This window comes from Phaenicophaeus curvirostris, chromosome 1 (assembly GCF_032191515.1).
Source record: "Phaenicophaeus curvirostris isolate KB17595 chromosome 1, BPBGC_Pcur_1.0, whole genome shotgun sequence".
In the NCBI taxonomy this organism is placed as follows: domain Eukaryota; kingdom Metazoa; phylum Chordata; class Aves; order Cuculiformes; family Cuculidae; genus Phaenicophaeus; species Phaenicophaeus curvirostris.
This window is the reverse complement of record NC_091392.1, coordinates 186316305-186344109: the sequence shown is the minus strand read 5'-3', so window position 1 is coordinate 186344109 and position 27805 is coordinate 186316305. Positions and strand designations below refer to the sequence as shown.

Here is a 27805-nt window from a genome sequence, read left to right as displayed (position 1 = left end):
CATGACCACTAACTAAATCCTACTGTAAGAATATGGTGGAAACATGGGGTTGGGAGAGTGCGTTAGCTGGCTACTCGATGACCCGGTGGGTCTCTTCCAACCTGGTGATTCTATGATTCTATATTTAGACATAATGAATTGATGGGAAAGTAGAGGGAGAAAATGAATTGCCAAAAGAGAGCCTACAGCACAATCTTCTCCACTGGTTCATCAAAACATTTCAATGAAGGCATTAAGTGCTTGGTTTGGCTGTTCACTTGCCAGGAACACAGATAAATGGACTGTCTTTCAATCACCTTCTGCATCCTGTGTTCAGCCTCAAAGCCTCCAGTGAGACTTTGAAGACAAGGGCCAGGGCAAAGGAGATTCTAAAAGCATAGATTTGAGGTCCTTGATTTTCCTAGAATAAGTCTCTGATGAGCTGGGACTACAAAATTCAGCCAAAGCAAAGCATGTACAAACAGCAGAGATTGGATGCAATTAATTCTCGGGTTCACTTTATCCAACTGATACATGCATATAAGAAATGCAAGCATTTCAAATATTTTGAAACCATGGCTTGAATAGTAGCACAGATGTCCTCCATACAATAGCGACAAATTCTTGTTCCCATTTCATATGCTTATCTACACTGCGGAGACATAGCAAAATGCTACTCCATCAACCTGAACCAAAACAGAGTGCTGCTGTTCTAAGAAGAACAGAAAACAAAGCTGGACAGGATGAGTATTTACTGGGGTATTCATACAAGGCACTGAATTCAGAGGTTTCATGCTTCTAAGTGGTGCAGACACCTCTAGCTAACTCTGTGATGAAGAACAAACAAGGACTTCCATATGAAATGAAGCCAAATCCTTTCCCATTCCAATAGTCTCGACCTGACAGAATGGAGTGAGCCAACAAAAGCAGCTTTGCTATTCTAAGTGTGAGTGATCAGATGCGGCACACAGGGTATTTCATGGAAATCCAAATCAGAAAATACAGTGCATTGCCTCAGCAGCTTCTTCGACTGACTTCTCCTAGATTTTCCTTAGGAATTATTTTACAATTTTAAAAAAGGCAAAACTCCTGTGGACATCAGAAAATTATTTTCTAAAACTATATTTTAGAGTTAAATCCAGCTCTAAACTGCAGTCAGCAAAGAGCTGGTTTCTAATTCTAACCATCTTCTGAATTTTTTTTCCTCAATCCAGGTCTTTTCGCTGCAAACTGAGCAGCAGAGTAGAACTATTAACTGATCTTCAACAATTTCCTTTCCAGTCTTCTGTACATACCAACTTTTCTCCTTGTCTCATCAGCCCTTACATAAATTATAATTAAGAATTACAAGAACATAATGCTAAAATCTGCCAGGTGTCCCCAACACCACTATGGAATAGGTCTTATTTATCATTAAAATGAGAAAATAATTTCAGTAAACTGTACTGGTCCCTACTATCATCCCAAAATACTCATCTAAGAGAAAACAAAGTTACAAAAGCTGTATCCTCTCACAGGGTCAGATAAAGAGAAGAGAGTGCCAGACAGATTAACTAAAATCCACTTGGGTTAGATGTCAATAGGATTAGAATGGACTTTGGGTTGCAGCTAGCAAATACATCCACATGCCTGCAGAGGGTTCAGCGGGAAGGCACATGGCTTGTCCTGTGGAGCAGCACCAGACCTAAATGGGAAAAGATAAAAGCACGGACTAGAGAAGTGCAACAGGGGGAAGGTTTCAGATACATTCCTCAGACAGAGACTAAATTTAAGGAAGTGTCAGACAAGCCAAAGGAGTCTCAGATCAAAATAAAAAAGCTTCTTTGTCAGCTCACAGAAAGCCTACCGTGTTATTCTTAAATGCACGCCTCCATCCAGGCAACAGTGCAGAATGGACAGCTGGCTAAACTCATCCAGGAAAAAAATAAGCTTCTGGTGTATTTAACAGATGGTGGCACAGGTTATGAAATTGGTCTTTACTTCAGCCTCTGAATATAATTCTTCAACATAACTGAGATACAATATTTAAATAACCTTAAAATATTTCTCAGCTAAAACAAACCCAAACATTTATTGCAGTACATACAGAAGTTTAGAACAAAGCCCATGTTTCTCTGGACTATATCTTATTCCACATTTCCACTGTCTGAGAAATTAAAAAATCCATGCTCAGAAATGTGAATATTTAGTATTACTTTCTCGTACCTCAAGTAACAAAGTTAAAGGCATGCCAAGCCAAAAAGCTGAGGGCATGCCTGAACATTACACTGCTTGCTAGGATTAAAAAAAAAAAAGAGAAAGCTTTCCATCATTCGTATATCCACCAAGCTGCCTCCATGCCATGCCACCATATCCAATTTCACAGAGAAAAGAGTTAACTAACATCTTTGTTTGACACCACAAGGTTTAGAGGGAAAGGAGATTTATTTGTTTTTAAGTTACGAGTATCATTCCTTTCTATTACTTCATAAAACAAAGTCTTAACTTGTTCATATGGTATAGGGAAAAGTGAAGATAGAAGACATCTTCCCAGAAAACATTGGTTTATATTGGGCAAATAAACTTCTGTCAGTCCTGTGGACTCCTAACCAGCAGGTTCAATGCCGCAAAAGTCAAGTTACCATTAAAAGTAGCACAGCCCTAGATTTCATCAATTTAAAAGTAAAGCAAAACACTGAACATAACCACAACTCTTCATTCTAATTGTAAAAAAACTGTAAAATTTGTACACATTTTAATGCCAAATTTGCTCCTTAATTGATTGTTTCCTAAAAAAAGAATGTCAACATTATTAAACTTACAAAATCCAAATACTTATCATTACACATTAGGCAGACAATTCTCCCTACGTACGTAAGCACACTGATACTCCAAACGTGCATGATAGTTTAAAGCCAGCATAGCAGAGCAGGCTGACCTTCTCTCTAACACATTGTGTTGGGTGAAAAAAAAAATCTCTTCCCACAAAAATTAAGCCCTAAAACTTGACATTGAAAAGAATACCTCACACATTCTATAGATATGTCACTATTGACATAAAAATAATTGATTAGTCATCCATCTTCAAAGAGGAGGAAATGGAACTAAACAAAGACATACACATGCACAGATTTGGCAATATAATGCTTTTCAAAGCATGGAAATCCAGAACTAGGTCACAGCTTTATCCTGCAGATCATTTTCAGCTTAATTTGAACAATAAAAGTCTTCTGAATAAACTGCCTGCAATCAACAATCATGATACACTCATCCACAAATGGAAGCTGTGTTATGAAGTGTGACAGCCCATGCATCCACAGCAGAAAATGGATCGAGTTGAATGAATGCACTTGCAGGCTGCTAGTTCTTTGCTTCTTTATACTTAAAAGATTAAAAAAAAAAAAAAATTACTCTTCCAGTCAAGCATTATTTTCCAGGGTTTCTGATGTACCAACTCTACTTTGTAAACTGTTGACTGATCCCTCAGCAATGAAATTTAGCCTTCTAGATGTCTGGTAGAAGCACAAATGCAAAGATTAGTGTTATCAAAGGAATGAAGACTATATATTTGCACAGTTACCACATAAAGATTCCCCTACATGAAATTCTTTAAAATATTAAATGTTTAAGCAAAATAACATGTAGCTTCTTACTATGCAGAGACAAAATCCTTTTACAAAACACTACAACAATTTATGTTAGAAAAGTTTCACTTATGTTCACCAGATTTCTACCTTAATGTACAAAACCAAAAAAAAAACCACTCGACACCCCCAAACACCACACACAGAGGACTAATGTTTTAAAACTTAGATTAGGCCAAAACAAAAGTGCTAATATGGAACACAGCATAAAGGCTTCATTCAATCCACAGCCTTTCAAAATACAAAAGTATCAAAAGCTGCCTGCAAAATACTAATGTTAAATATATTCATCATATTACCAGTATGAAATCTAGCCCCAGTATACAACAGAAACCTTGCTAAGGCAATGCTAACAATCTTCTCTGCATACATAACTTATATAATGCCAAAGAATCTTCATTATTTAATTATGTAAGCATAAATTTTCAACCCACTCATATTCATTTCTGCTCTGAGGATACGAAATGTCTTGCAAACATTTCAGGCCAAATGTCAAGAGAGACCTGTCAAGCTTCAAGTAGTAAGCCTCTTTTAATCTTTTAGAAAAACCCCACATACGACTTTCTTCACAAGACTGTTATAAAATATTCAGTATCATTAAGAGAACATAGCATTTTTTAGAGAGTATTCTTTCTCTCCTGTTATACCAGTGTGATGACACACTTAGGCACCACATCGACCCTGCATTTCTGCTGTGATGTTTAGAGTAGACAATTCAAGTCCAATTTTATACCATGAATTACCAAGTTCAAGGATAATGTGCTTTCAAGGACTTCAGACAATTTTCAGAATTAACCCAGTTAAGTAGAAATTTTCATTCATTTGGTAACTTCAACTACTTTTAAATTCACTGCGATAAGAATAAAAAAAATGGAAGTTGAGACATGTTAACAGGTTACGTGCAACAGCTTAGATCGGATCACACTTGCAAGTACATATGCGATCACACAGTACCTACTCCCCACAACAGACAGTAGTACTACAAACTATTAGTAGTACTACAGTAGTACTACAACTATTCAGATTTCCACATACTTGTAACTAGCAAAGATCTGCTACTCCAAAAAGAAATAAATATATTTTGAATGTCAGAAAATTTTCTTTATATTGCATTCAAAACTGTAGATGTGAAGTTTTCTGTAGGAAATAACAAAGCTGGTAGAACTGTGGTTTCCTGTAAATTAAAATATTTAATGATTTTTGAAGCACTACTTAATCAATTTAAGCTGGGAAGAGGCAACCTATCAAAAAAACAATGGGAACATATTGCAACTGAGGCTTTTACAAAGGCCCAACAGCTCAAAAGAATTATGTAAACATATACATCCAGTGCTATTTGTAGATTTTGTGAAGTACTCCCCCCATATAGAGTAGCTACGCTTCCCAAAGGACACAGGTCTCCTCTAACTCACGTGCCATTGCTGCCTGCTCTCTCTGGCCATCCTGGACACATTGGCATGTGCAAACTGGCACCAAATGCCACATATAGATAACTGAGTCAAGTCTTTGAAGCCTTATTGCTTTAGCACCTGCATTTGACAATGTATTATAAGATTTACATTTGTCAGAAGGTGAGATAATGTTTATATGGACATATCTCAACCATTTTTCCACCAAGTAAAGTAGCACACACCATCTTTCTATTGCCATTCAGCACCAATACTGAAAATGTAAATAATAAAGGATAGATTTGGATATGTTTGTCATTGGCAGGCAGAAGAAGGGTAAGATTGTCCTTCATTAGAAACCTGCTATCCTCTTACACATTAAAAACTACATTTAATGGAACTGAATCACTAATAGTACAAACTTATGCATGGTAGGACAAAATTATGACACCTCCTTGACTGTTTCTTGCTGCTCATTGTGCTTGAACAGCAAATTACTGTCCATAAATAAGCCTGCACCTTTGTCACTAGATGGCTGTGAAATCATGATTTGGCGTCTCTCTCTACTCCTTTCAGCTGCTACCACCATGCAACCAAAATGCCTACAACAAAAAGTGAACGCTATTTTTTCTAGCAACCCAGCAAGAACTATTCTGAAACAGTTAAAAGATTTCTCTTCCCTATCCCAGCTGCTCCACAGACACTCCAGGGTTAGCCAATACCACTTCCAATAGAGCGCCACAAAACAACCATTGGTTTTACCCCAAAGTTAAAAGTAGAACAAAAATACCAGACTATTAAATGTTAAGATTCTGAATAAGAGATTTTTCTATAGGAAATTTAAAACTCCCACAACAAAGAGCCATGGTTCTTCCTAAAACTGCATCCCATTTTTTGGAACATGCAGCAATTTGATTTTACAAGAAAAACTATTATGTGATAAAAAAAGACTGCAGCAAGTGCTGTGTTTATTCATAATTCTCCCATTTTTCATCTCCTGCAAAACAACCTCTAGTAAAAGAAAAAGAACTTCACTATTGTACTAACAGAGGCACTAACTACATCAATTTTCTTTCCCTCTGGTCTTCATTTCTGTATGCCAAGAACCACAAGATAAAACAAAAAAAAGTTTCTGTTTTTTTTTTTCTTTTTCATAAAAGAATGAATGGAAACAAAATGATCTCCTAAATACGTGTTCATTATAAATATAATTCATAACCTTGGACACTTTTTTAATATCAAAGTTAAGACTGATATGCAGCAGCAGAATCAACCATAAAAGGCAGGAAACTATTTACCTTCACTCTGCCTTATCTGGCATTAGTCAGCACTCGGAATTATTCACTTTGGTGCCTGCTTTCTATATTATTTTTTTTAAAGCAGAGTTTGAAATTTACCAAGCAGCACATTTGCAGATAACAGCACTGACTGATAAACATTCTGTGCTCTATGGATAAGGCAAGCTGCCTTTCCTATATTTCATGCTCTAAAAAAAAAAATACAGAATTTGATGGAGATAATTTAATAATAAAATAAGTCCCCATGTCCTTGAACACTGGAAGCTATTTTCTTCTCCTGAGGTTGCTTCAGATTTAAACTGATAGAATGCTATTTGAAAAGAAGGAACATGAAAACTGACAGCTATTTTAAGGCAATATTTGATAATAAAGTGCTCAGAACTTCAGTTTCTTTGAAAGATCAACAAAAACACTTCAGCAATATCATGTGACTCTCATCCAATAATAACAGTTGAAAGAAATACTAACATAGTCCTACAACAAAGCTGGTACAAAAACCACCTTCCCTTAAAGCATTCTTCAAAACTTGCTTTTTACAACTTAACAAATATGATTACAGCCTTTCTAGAAATGTTCTTGGGAACATCTATCAAGGTATAAATATTTTATTGGTTTTTTGCACCATTTTAATAAATAACACTTCTGGAATAAAACCTTCACACTAGTGAAGGGCACACCAGCTTAACTGAGGTGTTGGTACAGACTTGCAATACGACTGCCCTGAACAACCAAGACCGCCACGCACTGAAGATGCATTAGAGCAGAGGTGGCCAGAAAAATTTCAACCAAGGTTTATTAAAGTATACAGTGTTATTAACATAAAAAAGCCAAACAATAAAATCTTGACCTTGTTTGAATTTTGAAATGCAGACAGGCTGAAAGAAACAATAGTATTTCATTCCCTGAAACTCTGCTGCAAAGTTATCCAGTACAAGAGCATATTTAAGTGAAATTACATGCCACAATATCCACAGTTTTTGATAAATAATAACCTCTTCTCTCACAGATCTTCCAAAAATAAGTACTTAATAAAAATCCATTTGATAAGGACACTAGTATCACAGGAAGGCTCAAGATTAATCGAAACATTTTCCGCAAAAAGTTTGAGCAGTATGGGAAGGTAAGGCAACAATCCATGTATGACAAATAGTACAACGGTGCACCACACACACAGTGGCAAAAAATACATTATAAACTGTATTTCCTGTATTTCTCTACAGAAAAAGACAGCCTCAGCTTTAAAGTGCCAGAATCTTTATAGGGACTTCACACTCTTCATAATCAGTTCAAGGAAATACATAGCTGCAGTTCTGCAATCCATCCCCACCAAAACTTTAGAGACTTCCCATTGAAATCTTCCAGAATCCTTCTTGCCTCCTGCAGTACATGCAAGGAGCACATATGCTAGCATCATTAAGTGCCAGCATCAGCATGCTGGAACAAGAAGTATTCTGCAACTGCACAGTAGCCCTCCATAGGGATTTCCCTGGCTATCCCCAAAGTGGAAGAAACTGATTCACAGGGCCAGTTTTCATTCCCATAAAGAGTGGCATGCACAAGAAAGTTAAAAAAAAAAAAAAAAATCCCATGACACTGGCTGAGGTGAGCAATGATAGTTCATTGCAGAACTTTGTTTCAACAAAGAAGGTTGCTACAAGGTCTCCCCCGAGCCTTCTCTTCTCTTGGCTGAACAACCCCAGCTCTCTCAGCTTGTCTTCATATGGGAGGTGTGCCAGCCATCATTTTCATGGCTCTCCTCTGGACTTGCTCCAACAGACCCACATCCTTCCTGTGCCGAGGACTCCAGAGCTGGATTCAGTACCCCGGTTGGGGTCTCATGAGAGAAAAGCAGAAATCACTTCCTCTGACCTGGCAGTTACATTTCGGATGCAGCTCAGGAGACGGCTGGCTTCTATAGGACATTGTAGTCACAGAATCACTAGGTTGCAAAAGACCCACAGGATCATCAAATCCAACCATTCCTATCAGCCACTCAAGCCTGAACCTCCCCCTGAGGGAGCCTGAGGCCATTCCCCCTTGTCCTGTTCCCTGACACTTGGGAGAAGAGGCCAGCACCCTCCTCTCTGCAATCTCCTTTCAGGTAGTTGTAGAGAGCAGTCCAACAGTTAAAAGTCAGAAAATTAATGCAAGTGAAAACTAAGGCACTCCTCGTAAGAGCAAGCACACAACTCTGCTGAGAGAACAACTTTTTAATTATTCTTATAAACATACAGTGATACATCTTCATCACCAGTTACATGCTGTAATATCACAGAATCACAGAATAACCAGGTTGGAAGAGACCCACCAGATCATCGAGTCCAACCATTCCTATCAAACACCAAACCATATCCCTCAGCGCCTCATCCACCCGTGCCTTAAACACCTCCAGGGAAGGTGACTCAACCACCTCCCTGGGCAGCCTCTGCCAGTGCACAATGACCCTTTCTGTAAAGAATTTTTGTCTAGCCTAAACCTCCCCTGGCGGAGCTTGAGGCCATTCCCTCTTGTCCTGTCCCCTGTCACTTGGAAGAAGAGGCCAGCACCCTCCTCTCTACAACCTCCTTTCAGGTAGTTGTAGAGAGCAATGAGGTCACCCCTCAGCCTCCTCTTCTCCAGGCTAAACAACCCCAGCTCTCTCAGACGCTCCTCATAAGGCCTGTTCTCCAGCCCATTCACCAGCTTTGTTGCTCTTCTCTGGACCCGTTCCAGGGGTATGGGAATATGGGTAATGGAAGTTATTAATTTTGTGGGTGATTTCATGTTAATTTCATTATTACTGAATCATATGGAGTTAGCGAATGGGAATTTATTCCCCTCATTTGAAATCTTCTAATAAAGCTTGTCGTAGCTATAGAAGCATATAAAGTATGAATTGCTAAAACATGCAAGTCTGATAAAGTTTGTTTCCATCACAGATCAATAACCCAGCTTTGGAAGTAAGAGCTAAGCTTTCTCTGTCATAACCCACAGCTGTTATGATGTGTAACTCATCTGCACAAATCAAAAGTATCTTCATTCACTGGCAAAATGACAAATATTCAGATTCATTGTGCCCCAAGTAACATGTTCGGCTTCAAATACAACTACAGAACACTATTCCAAGAATTACGGTTATTTTGATGTTCATGTTACTGCCCACACAAATACAAATTCTATAACAAAAAAAAAATTACAAAATACTCCAACTAGGTATTTCAAGCTTTAAAAGCATACAAAGGCTTCTAGTCAGTCCCTGATAGCCTATAAAAGATAAGCATGTCTGAAAAATATTAGACAGTATTTAAGCTCCATAGAAATACTGAAAAGGACTACTATTTTAGAAGACTTACTTTATAGTAATATAATTTATAATAACTTTCCTGAGGCTTACTAGCATACGCCATATTTCACCTTTAAGAATAGAATCCTAAATTTACACCCCCAGCTACAAAAGATTTTTGAGTAGCACTGCACTTCACTATTTTATCACTATTCCATTATTCCTCTACATTAAAAACGTATGTCAGATTCTGGAGACAGATTAAGTAGCACCATCTAGAATATATGTTAAGCATCAGAAACCGATTACAGGGATGTATATATCTGCCAAACCACAAAGTATTACCATATCACAGCTCAACTGAGGCGATACCAACCAATTCTATGGTATGCAACTTTGAAGTACTGTTCTTTTTTTAGATTAAACACTCTGAAAGAAAAACACATTTAGTTTCTTTGTGTTTATTTTGAAATTGGTAATACATTTTTATCAAGTGCTTGAGAGAATTTCTTATGCAACATGAAACAGTGAACACTGCATAATGCAGATCACAAAAAAAACATCCAGAAGAGCTAAGTACCACCCCTTAAAATTTTATTTTTTTTAAATAAAAAAAGCTAAGCTTTCATTCCCAACAAAACTGCCAAGAGATTCACAGATTAAAATCCAGATCCTCAGGTGCGGATAAAGAGCACTCCAGGATAACACCACCTTTGGTTCTCAGCGGTGGGCCAAGCCATTGACATAACTTAGATTAGCCTGAACAGTAATTTGTGCCAGCTCTCAAGAGAAACTGAAACCACCACACTACGTAGACACTAACACAAACACTTCCAGATTGCATTCTCGTGCTGCTGAACATGAAGTACCATTTTGGTAGCTACATCTCAGTAAGGTGCAGCTTTGGTTTTTTTGCATAGAACCTGCCAAACTCCCAGGCAGAACCTCTGGTTTTACTTGGTTAATTTACAGAGGATACATACAACTCAAAGAGTTTCTTGCTTGTTTCTGTCTCCATAACAACAGTATCATGGAATAAAGTCTCAGCTAAACCCTGCCACAAACTTTCTATTCAACTCTAACCTGAATCTCCCAAATAATTTGAAGTAAAAAGCCAAACCAAAACAAACCCACAAATGCACTCTTGTCACTGGGAAGCTATTTTCAAATTTCTTTACAGGAAGTAGAAAAAACTCCAAGGCTCAGATGGCGGTATCACAACTGTGTAACCGCACAAATCTTCCTTTTAAACAAAGTTTCTATTTGTGCAAAAGATACACCACATCTTAAACATTTCGGACTTCAACATACTTGCAGAGTCTTAACACAAATTGAGGCATTGTCTGCACTGTGTATGGTTTATAAACTGCAACAAATTTACCGTCTCTTAAGGAGCTAAAGCCGCAACAACACTGAAGTATTTCTGCAGAACTATACTTCTGAGGACCAGCAGATCTACGAGAAGAACTGAACCTTTTCTTTAAGTGTCATGCACAAAAGTGTCATGCTCAAAAATAAGCAGACCTCAAATAATTTTATTTACATTCTTAAAAAGCCTGGTAGCAAACTCTTCTCCTCCCTCAATATTCTTTTCACATACCAGAAAAACACCGTATTGAAGTGCATAGTGTATTTGCAGCAACCTTTTGCTTTTTTAAAAAATACAGTTCTTGCAGGGTATCGATTCATTATTCTTATCTGCCCTCAATATTTCCTTTCTATCGTTCCTTGCAATACTTAGTGGCATATTTGTGACTTTAAATTGGTCTGCAGGTATGCCAAGTGAAAAATGTTCCATTCATTGCTTTAAGATGTTCTGCAACATATATATAGCAGAACCTGTCAAAAATTAAAGGCTATCCCTCTACCAGAATTTAAAGGGTAATTTTTCATAATAGCTGTATTTCAAATGACAGACCTCTAAATTATGTTAAAAATGATGAAGAGCTGGGGTCTCTGAGTTTAGATTTTATGTGAAAGCAATGACATTTCTCATTGATATTCTGCTCATTTTCAATAGCTTCTAAAATGAAAGCACTGCACTCAGTCATACCCTTTTAATAATTATGGTGAGCTAAAGTTGATGCATGCAAAATTGTGGCAGGGAAGACTTGCTACTTCAGTAGGCTCAATTAATTGCTGCAAAAACAGACTTAGCATGGAAAAGAGTATTGATCAGCAGCTCTGCCGTTCACCAGAGTTCGAATGAGAAATAACCAAGTTAGCGCATCCAATACTGTAAAAAGAAAAGACTAAAAATAATCTGTACTATCTCTTTTACATAAAACCAAAAGAATGATTAGTCACATTCCAGATATTTCTGGATTCCTGCAAGCTAGAGTAACACTCACAGTCTGAGTCAGAACTGATCCCTCCATTCTGCCCAATTTTGCATAAACATAGACATCACCAAAAGTTTACATTCTGACTTCTACTGAGAAACAAAGCTGACTGACCAGAAACATAAAACAAGTAAATCCCACCTACTGCATATGCCATAACCATGGCTTTCATCATTCACAGAAGTTTCACTTACAAGGTACTATCAGGTAAAAATCAGAAAAACATGCCCTTAGTCATTTTGTTTACAGTATCATAAAGGATTGCTTACCAAGTCTGCTGCAAGGACCACATTCAGACAAGCTAATTTCCTACTACTACTGCCTTAAGCCAAGCCAAGGAAGAGAGTTACGATCTAAAATTTAAGTTTAGATATGCAAGAACAGCAGTCACAAGTTCCAAGGTGAAATACAGATTACCGGTTCCCAAAGTTGTTCTTAATTCCACAAACAAGAAGCGCAGCTTGTCCCCATTCAGACCCTGACTGATCCGCCCAATTCCCACAGATGACATCCGGCAATTTTTTAACACGTAGAATTCAATGTTCCTGCTGTAGAGGTGATCATTTTGCTACAGTCAAATGCTCAGCATTTGGTTTTTGTGTCTCAGCCCTGCTGGAACCTGCCGGCAGCTACTGCTAGCTTCCCAGCATTCCTGACAAGGGAGGAGTTAAATGTCCTTCAGTACACATCTCCTTCAGTATTTCATGGAGTTAGACAACAAAAGTAGAAAAAAACTAATTCAGGTAACAGACAAAACCAGGGGTGGGTGGCAGGAAGGACGGAACAGTTTACACTACAAGCCTACACTTCCATCTGAAATACAGTGCTGCACCAAGGCTCAGCATAAATATCAATCATTATCTCTTCCACAGGTTACAGCTGTTCATCCCTGAAGAAAATGAGATGAAGAACATGCAAGCATCATTTTGGAGTACGTTTAATGTGTTAGGATGCTGTGGAATTTCTACTACAGTGTCATACATAAAGCTGCCAGTTAATTACTAAGAGATATTTCTTCTTGGTTGCTAGGTAAATAGGTAAGACTTCTTTTAATCTGTGGAAGAAAAAAGGCAAGTGGGTGGAAGAAATGATAAATACAAGTAACTTTTAAGTACATCCAAATATATACATTCAACATCAGCTTTGACAACTTCCCTAGCCACTGCTACAGGTAACAGAGAAGGAGGTTCTCCTCCTCCTTACAAGAAATCAATTCACTACAATATGCTACAATGGCTGGCGAATACATAAAGTGTCAGGAAAGAGTTTCTTCACGCACTTCTATCTAATATGATCTCACCAATTCCTTCTCCAAAAGGAAGCAAAAAAATCAAACCAAAACACTAAGAACGACAAAGGATAGGATAGTATCTGTTACAACAGGAAAACAATAATGAAAAAATAAAAAAAGAGAAGAGAAAATATCTGTACGGAAAAAAAATGGATAAGCTATTTTTATCTTAGAATGTAACGAATTAGAACTTTCAGCAGGGAGGGGTACATACAGAGAAATAATCAGACTTTCATAATAAAAAACCTTAACAGACTTACTTATGACTGTATGCACAAAGGCCACTAGGAATACAATAATTTTCAAAACCACATAAAAGGATCTACTGAAGGCAAAAGGAAAAGCAGGTAAAATAGAATTGACACACACGACTTCTTACATTTTGTTCTGATACATTAAAATGCTAAAAGGGAACAAAGTATTTTCTTTCTGTGTTCCAAGTGTATTACAATGATACTGTGCTTATTCTTCAATGAAAGTACTCTTTAGACTCAACGATGGACAAGCAAACTCAGCTGCCACACAACTAGCTGCACTTCTGAGTATCTCCTGTCCTGTCCGAACCTTATTCCTGGATGTCAAGATTCCCCTACTGGTGTAGCATCAATTACACATCCGTTCCGTCCCACCCCGATAGCCACACTTGATTTGTATTAAAAACGAAGTCCTTATATATGTTGAGCTATTCATCACCATGCTATACTAAATTTCCTAAAAAGAAGACACACATTTCCACTAAAGATGCTGACACTGACAAGACACAAACACAGCAGAGTTTCCATTTGTTATTCTTCTTCCACCTATTGCCCACTTCAAACACTGCCCATGTAGAGAAGTGTTTTAGGCCACAGACTCTATCCACTTGCACGTCTACGAATGCCTCGCCCAAAACATTCAGTTTTATTGAAAAAAAAACCCTCCCATACTGCCCACGTCTCTGAAATACAGCATATGGATTCAATAGCTGTGCATAAAACAAACTGAAAACCTTTAACTGTTTGATGGATTCCAGTGTTCTGCTGTTTCTAAAAAGCCAAAACCCAAACAAACAAAAAAACCCATTGTGGGCCAAAAGCATCACTCTCAATTACTACTCAGACAGGAAAGGAATACAATATCCTAGAAGGCATGCAAAGAAATGCCCAGGAAGAAAGTGCTGGCAGAGCTTTTTTGTACCTATATAAAACACACCAATATAGGGAACAGCAGACACCATAATACTTTCAGTAATATAGACCCCTTACTGTGAACTTCTAAGATCCCTGAAGAATTATATCTGTATCTGAAGTATCATAGCATGCAGTATATAGAAATAACGGGGATTATTCAACTGACTAATAACTTCTGGACTGAGCATAGGGTTTTCTTAGCTTGTTTTGAAATAGCCAGCTACAGTATTTTAAACAAATAGCAAACCATTTCCACTTGGTCCATTCAAAAACGCAGTGTGATTAGCTTCACAAGTCTATAAACCACCTCAAGTCTATTATCACAAAAGAAATATTACTTGCGAACTCTAGCTGCTACCAAATGGCAAAACTGATAAATTGCCTGATGAAATTATTGAACACAACTACAATTGCCAGTACTTACGTGAAAAATTAAACAAATCAGGCTTCTAGATACATAGCATAGTCTTCAAGCACTTCCCTATACATGTCTCCTCCTAATTAAGTTAATGAAACTACTCAAGTAGAGGCTGATATTACGAGGTTTCATTCCAAAACTGTAATTTTCACTTGTAAGTAGCACACATTGCTAAGGAATAACGCACCACAAACTTAAAATACCCAGAATGTGATGTGTCACTATCGAATTTTTTAATGGAATGCAAATGATAAAGTACTGTGCTAGCTATTTAAGAAGTGATGTTGAACTGGTTAGCTGGTAAAATCTGCTATAGTTCTGGCAAGAAGTCAACTAAATGTCAGAGAAAAGAAGGCCGGATCAAATCATGCCTACATACAAATACAAAGCTTACTAAAGATTTAATAATTTACTATGAATCTATGCATAGCAGATCCTTCTCAAAGGTGGGACAGGAAGACAAATTAACACATTTTTAAGAAGCAGCAATTATAATAGTTTTATCATGATGAAGATGAGAGGGCTAGTTCATGAATCTGACATAAACAATTTGAAACATAATTATTATAATAGTTAAGTAATTCATAGCAAATTTACTAAGTGTGATGGAGTCTTCGTAATGTGACACTCCATCACACTGATGCCGCCTCCTACAGAAATGGGAAACAATTTTTTTATAAATGCACATTACACGGAGGGTGGATAAGAGAAATGCGAACTGCAAAATCCTAAACTAAATAAAAACATATATAAACAAGGTGACAGCCTGATAAGTGCTCCTCTTTAAGAGGTAATCGAATAACAATCCCATTTAATAATAACTGTATTTAATAAGCTGAATTTCTACAACATGCTTCAAATTTTCAGAGAGAAGCTGTAGCTAATAATGCAGAAAGTCAACAAAATCCAAGACAGACCAGAATACGTCTATCCATAAGTTAAATTCTACTGCCATTGGTAACATCTTCATTCAAATGTATTTGTAATGACTCGGTATATTTAAGCACCACTACATATAACAAGCTTCCTTCGGATTTGAAGAAACAAGCATCACTAGGCCTAGCTAACCCTGTCAGTGGCATTCTCATCACATCATAAGAATGGAAGGAAATTGTTTTCATAGAAATAAAGTAGTATTTTACCCATCTTAAAACTTGCATATTTTGTATAAAATGTCAAGCATTACAAGCCTAGCGGCAGCACCACAATTCCCAGACAGGGAAGAGCTGGAAGCAGGGAGCTAAAAGCAGTGAGGAGGTGGCAGAGTGCTCAGCCAAGGCAAGAGGGAAGAAGAGTGCTTCCCATTACAACCAAGGGACTCCAGGCAACTGAAAAAGCAACACTACGAGATTTGCATCTAACCCTCCACTGCTAAGGAGAGGATTTCAGTGACATAAGGCAGGATGGACACATGCAAACGAGAAAGGGGTTCAGAGTACTCTGACAGCCAGAGAGACACTAAAAAGAAATATATGAAAATTGAAAGGATTTGAAGTCAGAGGCAATAGTCTCTTCATCATCATTTCCTTCCAGGGAGCAAAATTTATGTATAGTATTTGAGAAAGGCAGGAGGGGGAAAAAAAAAACCGGTGAACTTAAAACCATGTTGGATCATCCTCTATAGCTTACTGTTTCTGCTTTTGTTTCTTTGGCAGAATTCACTCTTTTTGACTGCAGCAGAAAAGCTGCAAAGGGAACCACCAAAAGCAGGCAACTAAAGGACACCATTATTTCAATAGCCAGTTTGTCAGCCACATGCACCATTAATTGTATATTGATGGCTGAAACAAGGGCTACTTGGTTTTATGGGTTATCACTAATCGGGCAGGTTTTACTTGCAAAACAGAACTTTGTCCTGGAAAAAAAAAAAAAAAAGCCTGGACAAGTCTGCTGCTTTTAGGAAAGAAGAACCTTTAAATGTGAACAATCACGGAGTGAGACAATCAGGGAGTGAGACGTGAAAATATTCTGCTGTAAGAATAAAGAACTACCGTGTCAAACCGCAGTACAACTTTTCCAATGGAGTGATTTATCGAAATACGTACAAATGGAGAAAGTCGTGCTGAAGAGAAATATTATCTAGCAGTCCTGATTCACCCTCCCTCCTCACGCCTCGCTATCCGTTCCTATTTTACATGTAGGGAGCGGAGTACCCAACGAGGCTGAAGCAGAGTCCGCCATAGGGAGTACCAGGAGTGCCCTTGAAAAATGTCCAGATTGCAGCTGGTGCACAAAGGACCTCGCTACATAAATAAACGCCTGAGAATTTCTCCCTCGCTCTTGACCCCGCAGCAAGCGAAGACATTAACTTCCCATCAACATCGGAAGACAAAGCGTCAGTAAGAAACAAGCGAAGTTTCAGGGAAGAAAAAGGAGGCTGGGACTAAATTTCAGCGAGAAAAGGGAGTTAAAAAAAAAAAAAAAAGGGGGAAAAAGAGAGAGACAGATGGTTCATTTAAATCATTCTGAACGCTGTTCTTGCTATTTCCCTTCCTCTCCAAGACGCTGAGCGCTGCTAAACGGAGGGATGGGGAGCAGCGGGCTGGGAAGTACCATGGGAAAGAGAGCGGACACCCCTGCCGAGCGGCCACCGAAAAGCAGAACCAGCATCTGAGGGATTCGTTTGGAACTTTTTGTTCCTTAAATATGTAACGGAGGTTTTCTTCCTTTTTATTTTTTCGCTTCCCACGCCCCTCTTCTTTCCATCTCCTCCGCCAAAACAGGCCGAAATAAACGCTATTCCGTAATGCTGCTGTTAAATAGAGAGGGTAACACTCACCATATCAGCTGGAACGCTGCCGGACATCTTGACGTTACCCCAAGTGGCTTAAAATCAACTAAAAATCAAATCAAAAAAAGGAAAAAAACCGAAAAAAAAATACTCAAAAGAGCACCAAGCCCAGCCGGGCGGAGATGTTTAAGGAGGAAAAAGCGGTGTCAATGTAGGAGGCGGCAACTTCCCCGTCCCCGGGGAAGGCCGGGAATATCCAGGGGCGAGCGGCGCGGATCCCCGTCCGTTCGGCCCCGCCGCATGAGCCGCGCGGGCGTCTCCCACCCCCTCCTCGCCCTCTTCCTTCTCTCCCAGCCCCGACAAATGACGGCGGGATGATTCACGGGCTAATGGTGCGCCCGAGCCTCCTCCTCCTCTTTCTCGGACCCGGGCCGCGGCCCCCCCCCCGCTGCTGGACGGGCCCGGCGGGGACAGCCCTGCCCCGCGGCGCTCGGCGGGGGCCGGGGGGGCCTCGAGCCGCCTCCGCAGCCGCCGCCGCCGCCGCCGCGCTCCGGTCGCGCCGCCCCCGAGCGGCCGCTGCTCAGCGCCGCGCGCAGCCGCCCCCGGGCAGCCCCGGCTCAAGCCAACATGGCGGCCGCCGAGCCGAGGGAGGGGGCGCGGCAGGGGAGAGACGGACCCCCCGCACTCCTCCTCCTCCTCCTCCTCCTCCTCTCACGCCCCCTACTCCCCCCCCGCCAGCAAGTTTCCCGCCGCGTCACGCGTCGCCGGCCCGCGCGGCACCATGGGGCTTGTAGGCCGCCATGCAGCAGCCGGCCCGCGCCGCTAAGCCCCGCCCCGAAGCGCGAGGCCCCGCCCCGGAGGCCCCATAGCCACGCCCCCACCCTGAACACACACCGTCCCCTAACCCCGCCCCTTCGCGTGTGGCCACGCCCCCTGGCTTTGCCACGCCCCGTCCGGCAGCCCCGCCGTCCCGTAGCCCCGCCCCTCCCATCCAGCCACGCCCCCAAGTGATTGACCACGCCCCGTCCTGCAGACCCCATAGCCCCGCCCCTACCCTTGGCCACGCCCCCTCCTCGCTGTCCTCCCGCCCCGTGGCCCCGCCCCCTAATCTTGGCCACGCCCCCCGCGGGCTCCTGGCTGGCTTCCAAAAAGGAAAAGAAAACCCAAAAGAATTCTTTATTTCGTTTTTTTTATAATTTTTTTATTTTATTATTTTTATTCATTTTTTATTTTATTAATTTTTTTATTTATTTTATTTATTTCATTTGTTGTTTCCTTGGGTTTTTATTTTGAACCCCAGATCCTCAGATCTGAGCCTGCACAGCGTTTCTGTGTATTTTTCATTTCCTACATTATGTTTTCAGCGTTTGAAATGTCAAGGTTCTTTTTTTGTTGGTTTTTTTTCCCATCAAATTGTGCAGTTTTATTAATGAAAAAGCTCCTGTAAGATCGTTGGTGGAAATGATCGTAGAATCATTAAGGTTGGAAAAGACCTCTGAGCTCATCCAATCCAACCGTCAGCCCACCACCGCTGTGCCGACTAAACCATGTCCCAAAGAGCCACGTCTACACAGTCATTGAACACCTCCAAGGAAGGATATTCCACCAGTTTCCTGGGCAGCTTCACTACCCTTTTGGTGAAGAAGTGTTTCCCAATATCCAATGTAAACCTTCAAATGCATAACTTGAGGCCATTTCCTCTCATCCTGTTGCTTGTTACTCGGGAGACCAACAACCACCTCATCACAACGTCCTTTCAGATAGTTGTAGAGAGCAATAAGGTCTCCCCTCAACTTCCTCTTCTCCAGTCTAAGCAATCCCAGCTCCCTCAGCCACTCCTCTTCAGACTTGTGCTCCAGACCCTTCACCATTTTCATTGCCCTCCTCCGGACATGCTCCAGCAGCTCCAGCTTGACAACACCTGGAGAAAGGTCCCTTATCATGTAAAATGCCCCCTTCAGAAGCCTTCCAGCTCCTGGAAGACCTTTGGGTTTATTACTGATCCACGTTAGCTGAAATGGTGTGCATAATGGATGTTTTTTGACTTATTCCAGGCTGCTCCCAGATACCAACATTCAACAAAGAGAGGCTATGCCTGATGAAAAATGCATCCCACCTCAAAGACACAAAAAGGATCCTACAGAAGCTGCAGATCTATTGACGAAATGTGCAGGTCTTTAGAGAGGGGTGTGCAGAGACACAGTCATATGCTGCTACTGTAATACTGACCAAGATAAAAAAAAAAAAATCAAGAAAATCAAGTAGGTGGAGCTTGTAACAGCCGGGTTCCTTCGCGGACAGATCTCATGAAAAAACACAGGAAATTAAGACAGAGTTGTTCCCTTTAATACTAAAAGCTTGAGGCTGCTTTTCCTCTTTAGGACTTGATGCAGCAAAGGGAACCCCTGGTGAGACAGTGTCCGTTGCAGAGGTTATAATTCTTTATACTCTGCTCCAAAACAGCAAAAAACTACCGACTTCAGAAGACAGACTGGACAGCAACCAGCCTTGTCAGATGCCTCAGAAAGGAGTTGAGGGGCAGCAGAAGTGGCCTCACTCACATGGCCTGTGCGAGGATCCTGTGCTGCTGTCACACATTGTGTGACTGGAGGCACATCACTCCCTCCCTTGTCAGCCTCATTTGCTTAGATGCTACATTTTTGGGAGGGGGTGGCTGTAGGTTGGGCTGAGAGCTGGAAACGTTCGGCTCCAGGAAGAGAGGTGTTGGAAGGATCTATCAGTGTAAGTGCTTGGTAGGAAGGAATTAAGAAGTTGAAGCCAGCGATGTCCACTGAGGGGACAAGGCAATGGAGACAAGATAAAACCCAGTAAATTCAATCTGAATGTAAGAAAAGACTTTTTTTTTACTATGAGGGTGACCAAACACTGACAGAAGTTGTCCAGAGAGATTGTGGATTCTCTGTCTGTGGAGATACTCAAAATCCAGCTGGACATGGTCATGGACATAACTGACCCTTATGTCATCATCCCCAGTCTCAGTCAGGTCTTCTAGCCACCAATGGCATAAAAAGGCTTGTGTTTGTGAGCATAATAGCAAATTGTTGAAGCATCACTTAGTTTTGTCCAATTGGGTATCCTTGAGAGGACAGAGGAAGTGTGAGGGTTCCTCGTTCTTCCGTTTTTTTTTGCACTTTCATAAAACATCTGAGTAATAATACTCATAGATGAGGGTCCAAGGACTGAGCCCTGAAGCATGTCTCTCTGTCCCAAATAAAGCATATTCCTGGTCACATATGACTTTCTAATTTAGTGACAGACTGAAGAATTATACATAGATCTTGCTAGATATAGTTTGTACTTAAACCCTGTAGTGTGGGCTTTTCCCTGAAAAACATCTTAAGTTTGAACAGGCTCTTGAGATCTGCTCTGAGGCCATCCTGCAGACCTTCATGCTGTGCATTCAAGGTGATCTCAAGGTAAATCAGGGGGGCCCATGCTTTCCCTGCTAGCACTCTCAAGAAAGAGAAAAGGCATTGTGTCTGCTTTTCAGGTCCTGCAATGAACAGCTGATTTCTCATGTAAAATTACATTGGTGGTAACTCAAAATTGTGTCCTTGGCTGTGCTGTGACAGCTGAGGTGCATGACCATTCCCACCTCCTCTGCTACGAGGAGTCAGGGCAGACAGTGGGGTTTTGTAATGCTTTGCAGCTCACAGGGTGAATGGAGATACCCTTCAACTGAGCATCAAGAAATTTATATGCTCAAGCGTGTCAGGCAAGTAAGGATAGCAGCGAGCACAGGCAAACTGGATGAGGGGCCGGTGAGGCAAGCAGACAGCAGCAGGGCACCTCTGCTGCATTGGAGATGGTTCTTTTAAATTAGTAGATGGATGAGCTTATCTGTGGCTCATAAAGATAAGCTCCTCCATAGGATACAACCCTGGGAGAGAATGCAGAAGACATCGGGCCTAAATCAGCATGATTCTATGGTTGTTGCTTTCTTGCATCTGGTTTAACAATCTGTTAAAAGGAAGGATCATGCACTTTGTGTTGATGAAGCAGTGGAATACAGGAGGAGTCAGGGGTCTGTCCTTGCCATTTCATGTATGCACTTGGGTTGGTGAACTTCTCTGCTGAGTGTTCTGTAATTGAGGATTAGCTTCTCAGACGTGCAGCTGTGCTGTCCGAGAGACGGCATGAAGAATTAACTTTTTATTGAATCTACAATTATGACTGCAGGCCAAAATCCACTGTCTTAGGCGCTGCACATAAAAGCACGTATCAAAAGCTTCTGTCCTGAAAGGTTCGTAATACCAGGTTTACTCTGTGGCTGACATTTACATCACATTTGCGTATTCTTTTTCCACTGGCTCTTAGCTATAATGACACAACACAAACAAATGGAGGATCCAGGATAGCTGGCACATGCTAGAAATCACTTAAGGATGACTGTGTGCTGGGTGAATGAATAAGAAGAGGTGCTGCATGATGATCCTGGTAGAAGTTGTACTATATGTAATGAAAGGGATAAACCCCACCGGTTTCAGGGATGTGAGGTCATGTATTTGAAATGCAGCATGGTCAAATATAAAACAGAGAAAGATCTTTTCTCTTTGGCTTGCATTAAGAAAGGCTGTTATGATAGTATTCATTTCACATCCACCCAGAGAGGAAATGAGAGTTGTGGTCAGCAGTAGTCAGCTGAAACAAGGGACCCTGCAAAAGCATAACTGCAGGCTGTGTCTGGGATCAACTGGCAGCTAAACCCGGAGCAAGTGCTATGGGCATACATATCTGAAAACAAATCTTTCCCACACCAAAGGATCAAACAAAAACGGAACTGCTGTTCAATAGAATTATTAGTAACACAGAAAGCTTAAAAGACTACTCCACTTTTAGGACCTAATCCTATACTCAGAACCACAGATCTGATTTCCATTAAGTCTGCCTTGCAGAACTGTGATGTGAATTTAGTTGTTCAGGTACAAAATCATTCATCAGTCATTACTTTGGCAGTTTATGGGGGGAAATGATGAAGTATGCAGCAGGTATTATGCTCTTAATTTGGAAAAGATTATATGGCAGGCATGAGTAAATAAGTAGGATTTTGCCATGCCATATTCCCTGTGAGAACAATTGTGCCAGGTATCTATGGGCAGGTTGGGCTGCAGTTTTAATGTTTTGTGACCATCAGTACTCGTTGAAACCTGACTCTCTACTGAGATGTCCTTAATAGGGATAAAAGCTCTGTTATTCTAAATCAGATTAGTAGTCCAGCCAATGCGATATCCTGTCTCCAGCAGTGGCCAACATCAAATGCTTTGGAGAAAGACACACAAGCATCCACAATGGACATTTGCATTATAATCTTCTTATTTGCTAAGTTTCTTCTGCTGCCAGGGTTGCCGGAGAGGATAGTTTATGCCTTAAATCACAAAACTTCATGTCCTTTATCGTCTTAATGGCAGAATAACCCATCGATAATGTGTAAGACTGAGTGCCGTTTTTCAGAAGAGCAGCGCTCTCTCGATGGTTGTGATTGCTAGAGCTGGAGACCATGTCGAACTTACACTCCAAGTCTGACAGTAAAAGCTTTCCACCCTGTACTGTGCTCCAGCATTTTCCCTTCGAGGCAGGCTGGGAACATGAGCATTTTCAGGAGAAGCCAACACACCACCATGAAATCTATTTTAAGGTAAGAACATCCATTGCTTCTGATTTCACTCCAGCATTTTGGAGCAGCTTGCAAAGGTAAAAGGCTCCTGAGACAAAGGGTTTAATTCTCTGAGGTTTGGCCATGGGACAGATCAGGATTCTTTTCCTCTCTGGCAGACATAGAGGCAAGATGCTGAACAAGGAACACTTTGGGCTAGTCAACAGGATACTTTTAATACCTTTGTAGAAACATGTGGCTATCCTTTTTAACTCTTACAGAGCTAAGTTTGCGTTGAATTCAGTGCAACTTGGTCCTGTTGAATTCTAACCCCTTGCAAGGGAGCGTTGAGGCAGAAAGCTGCACTGTAAACGAGGACCAGATCCTGCAGCAAGCTTGCTGCCTGCTCCCTGCTCCCATGCACTGTCAGTTTCTAGCGCTGCCTGCTGGAAAACCTCAGATTTTGTGTTTTCTGATATTTTTTGTACTGAACTGATTCCTTTCCCTTTGGAAAGACATTGATTTTCACTTGTTTGCTGAGCCCGTGTTAAGGCAAACCAACATGTGTGTCCTACTGTCTGCTGATGCCGAGCAGACTTCTGGGAATAACCTTTAGTGGTCCTCACCTGCCTCAAAGCCAGCAGGGATGCAACAAAAGGACCTCTGTGGTTTTGCAGAATTTATAATACTCACCACTGTCCAGAATCATGTTTTATTTCGTTATTTTTAAAGTTACTCATCAGACCTATCTTACTGGAAAATAAAAAAGCCCAGCTACTTGAAATAACTTGTGTCATGCTCCTGAATGCCCCAAGCACCTGTGTAAAACACCAGATGACAGGAAACAATCAAGTGATACCACCTGCCAGAGGTTATTCCCAACCTTCCTGATGCAGCTGAACCAAGCAGGAACCGTGCTCTGCCCGTATCATAGGTGCAGCAGAGATGCGACGGTGATGTTACAGTTACTGATATCATAAATTTTGTCGGGAAACTCCTAAGGGCAAGCGTGAAAATTGACAGAAGAGGGTACAAAGGTGGTAGAGGGAGAAGGTAAGACTAACACCAGTGAGAACAATAAGCCCTTGAGTCTATTTTACAGAGTGCTTAAGTCACCGACTTCCTTGAGGTGGTTTAACTATTCATAAACCTAGGAATTAACAGCTACCTCTGTCCAGTCTATACAGAAAAAAACCCTACCTGAAAATAATTGGAAGAAGTTCATTACATTTTTTATTAATAGATAAAAGCAGGAAGGAGACGTTTTAGCAGAGAAGAAACCATCCTGGATCAGCTTCCTGACAACAAGGTGGAACTAGGGGAAGCACTGAAATAACACTCAAGCCCTGAACTTAAAGCTTCAATTTAGCAAAGGATTTGCAAAACATAGCAGTAAAATGCTCTTTAATATCAGGAAGTCAAATATATGGAAATGAAATATTCCTATACAACTGGTCATAAGGGTTGTGGTGGCAAAAAATTATTAAAATTTTCCAGAGAAGAGCAAGTTTGAAAATCCTCCACACTGCCATATCAAATTAAATGACAGTTCTGCAGAAAAAGGAACAAGAATCTGTGACTCTGGGGAACAGCTGTTGCAAAACACAACATTACAGAAGAAATTATCTAGAAAATAATTAAAGAAAAATATATTGTTAATATTTGCAAGGGGACTGTAAAAAAAGCACCAAAATTCACTCTCAGTTTGACCGAGGACGTAGAAGGAAAACGGCTTTGTGAAACAGTTAAACATGAGAGTTAAAGCTCAGATTGCTTGTTGGTGCTGCTGCCAGGATCCCAGCCTTCATTTATGCCTTACAGGAGCTGCTGCAGCCCCAGGCTGAGTGTAGCCTATTAACTACATAGAGCCAAACTCAGCAGGGACCCTGGAGTACGGGCTGCGTTTCATCATCTCTCTGTCCTGCTGACTACAGCAGGTTATTTTTTACATTATCAGGCAGCTAGTTTCATATATCTATATAAATACACACACATTTTTATATATATATACATATATATATACTGTAAGGATCTCCAGTGGGAAGCTAAACATTAGGGAGACCCCATTATAGCTCATATTTGGTATTTATAAAATTAATACTAAAAATACTGAATTGAGGTAAGAAATCGTTCTTGCTTGTTTGATTCTTTTTTCTGTTACCTACACTATGTTAGAACCCTTCAGGTTTTTTATTTAAGGATCTCATGTCTGTAATTTAAGGCTGTTACTTACATGCATATATATTCATAAGCCCGTTTATATAGGCTCTAAATCTGTACACGCACACGCATATTAATTCTCTGAACATTTTTTAAGTTAACTGTAGCACTCAGATAGATTACACCCAAATTTGATTGTATGCTACTTGAACTGAAACAAAACCACTTCTCAGAATTTCTACTGAGATAATTGTGGTTTACATACATTCTGTAAATGTAATGCAACATTTCATCTGTGCTATTTACTATCGCTCATTAGTCTCCAAACTAGAAACAATATCTGAATGAAGCAGTGTCCAGAAATGCTATTTTTAATTGGTTAAAGAAGTTGTGTGACCTCTGGTAACTGGTTACTGTTGTTGGGGAGATTCTCCATGAGTGGTGGCGCATTGTTTAAACATAACAGGACAATAGTCCCATGTCATCTATAGGATATGGAGACACCACAGTTTTGTGTTTCTTTTAATTTATTACTATACATGCAAGGCACAATCAACAAAGACTTCCTGAGGATGAATGTTGTCAGTATATGAAACACTGAATAACTGCTTTTTGTTTTGCTGAATGATCCCCTTTCTTCCAGATTTAAAAGGGAAAAATACAGAAAAATAGTAGCTCTGGGGAATGGAGTCTTGCATATAGATTTTTTTTTTTAACAGAGAGACTTCTGGCATTGAGATCTTACATTGTTTTTTTATGAGTTTGACTCCGTTGATGTAATCTGCATTATTCCTGGTCTATAATAAGGTGAGAAAAGGACTGGACAAATTAACTGAGGCCTGAATTCCATGTTACTTCCAAGCTCACAGTCACCTGGGTCCTGAAAGCTGCTGTTGTTGGGACTGATTTTTATCTCTATTTTCACTTTTGACCATTGTGACCATAAAACCCAAGAGGGCCTGATTTAATTCTAGCCTCCCTTTCTCATTGCAGTCCCAAGGCCTACATGGACAGTAATGGCTGTTTGTGTGTTATAGGCAATTGCTCCCAAAACAGCCAACACTACACAACATCTAATTGGTTTACTGGCGGCAAGAGTCTTGCTAGAGACAGCAAGAAAGCAACAGCATCCAAAAGACTGACTGGACAGATTTTAGCACATTTGAATTTGTTATATAATAGAATCATGCAGTCATAGAATGGTTTGGGTTGGAAGGGACCTCAAACATTACCCAGTTCCAAAACCCCTGCAACAGGCAGGGACACCTTCCACCGGATCAAGTTCCTCAAAGCCTCACCCAGCCTGGCCTTGAACACCTCCAGGGATGGGGCAGCCACAGCTTCTCTGGGAAACCTATTCCCATGCCTCACCACCTTCACAATAAAAAATTTCTTCCTCATATCTAACCTAAATCTCCCCTCCTTCAGCTTAAATTCAATTTTTCTCATCCTATTACTGTGCTCCCTGATAAAGAGACCCTCCCCAGTTTTCCTGTAAGCCCCCTTTAGGTACTGGAATGTCTCTCTGGAGCCTTCTTTTCCCTAGGCTAAACAAGCCCAACCCTCTTAGCCTGTCCTCATATGGGAGGTGCTCCAGCCCTCTGATCATCTTTGTGGCCCTCCTCTGGACTTGTTCTAACAGATACATGTCCTTCTAAGCTGTGGACTCCAGAGCCAGATACAGTACTCCAGGTGAGATCTCAGCAGAGCAGAGTAGAGGGGGAGACTCACCTCCCTCGACCTGCTGGCCACACTTCTTTTGATGCAGCTCAGGATACAGTTGTCTTTCTGGGCTGCAAACATGCATTGCCAACTCACGTTGAGCTTCTGATCTACCAGTAACCCAAAGTCCTTCCCTTCAGGGCTACTTTCAATCCATTCTCTACCCAGCCTGTATTTGTGTTTTGGACTGCCCTGACCCAAAAGCAGGACCTGTCACTTCGCCTTATTGAACTTCATGAGGTTCACACAAGCCCACCTCTCAAGTCTGTGAAGATTCCTCTGGATGGCATCCTGTCCCTTTGGAGTGTTGACCACGCCACACAACTTGGTGTCGTCTGTAAACCTGCTGACAGTGCCATCAATCCCACAGTCCCTGTCTCTGACAGAGATGTTAAACACCACCAGTCTCATCTGCAGAGCACCACACATCACTGGCCTGCACTTGGGCATTGTGCTGTTGACCACAATTTTTCGAGTGCGACCATCTAGCCAATTACTCGTCCACAAAGTGGTCCATCCATCAAATCCATGTCTCTCCAATTTAGAGAAAAGAATGTTGTGTGGCACAGTGTCGAGTGCTTTATTCAAGTCCAGGTAGATGATGTCAGTTACTCTGCCTTTGTCTACCAAGACTGTAGCCCCATCACAGAAAGATTTGTTGGGCACAATTCACCCTTAGTGAAGCCGTGTTGGCTGTCACTAATCACCTCCTTATTTTCCATGTTCCTCAGCATATTTTCCAGGAGGATCTGCTCCATGATATTGCCAAGCACAGGAGTAAGACTGACCGGTCCGTAGTTCCCTGGAT

At 40.8% G+C, this 27805-nt stretch overlaps 2 protein-coding genes across 2 annotated transcripts in view; one reads left to right on the top strand and one right to left on the bottom strand.

Moving 5' to 3' along the window:
- Positions 1-17824, bottom strand: part of UBL3 (ubiquitin like 3) — a 55727-nt gene extending 37903 nt beyond the window's left edge. Inside the window, exon 1 of the mRNA XM_069883125.1 lies at positions 17550-17824. Coding sequence (XP_069739226.1) covers positions 17550-17576 — 27 coding nt within the window. The 5' untranslated portion in view covers positions 17577-17824. The remainder of the gene's footprint in view (positions 1-17549) is intronic.
- MTUS2 (microtubule associated scaffold protein 2) overlaps positions 1-27805 on the top strand; it is a 738607-nt gene that overhangs the window by 451535 nt on the left and 259267 nt on the right. The window lies entirely within an intron of this gene.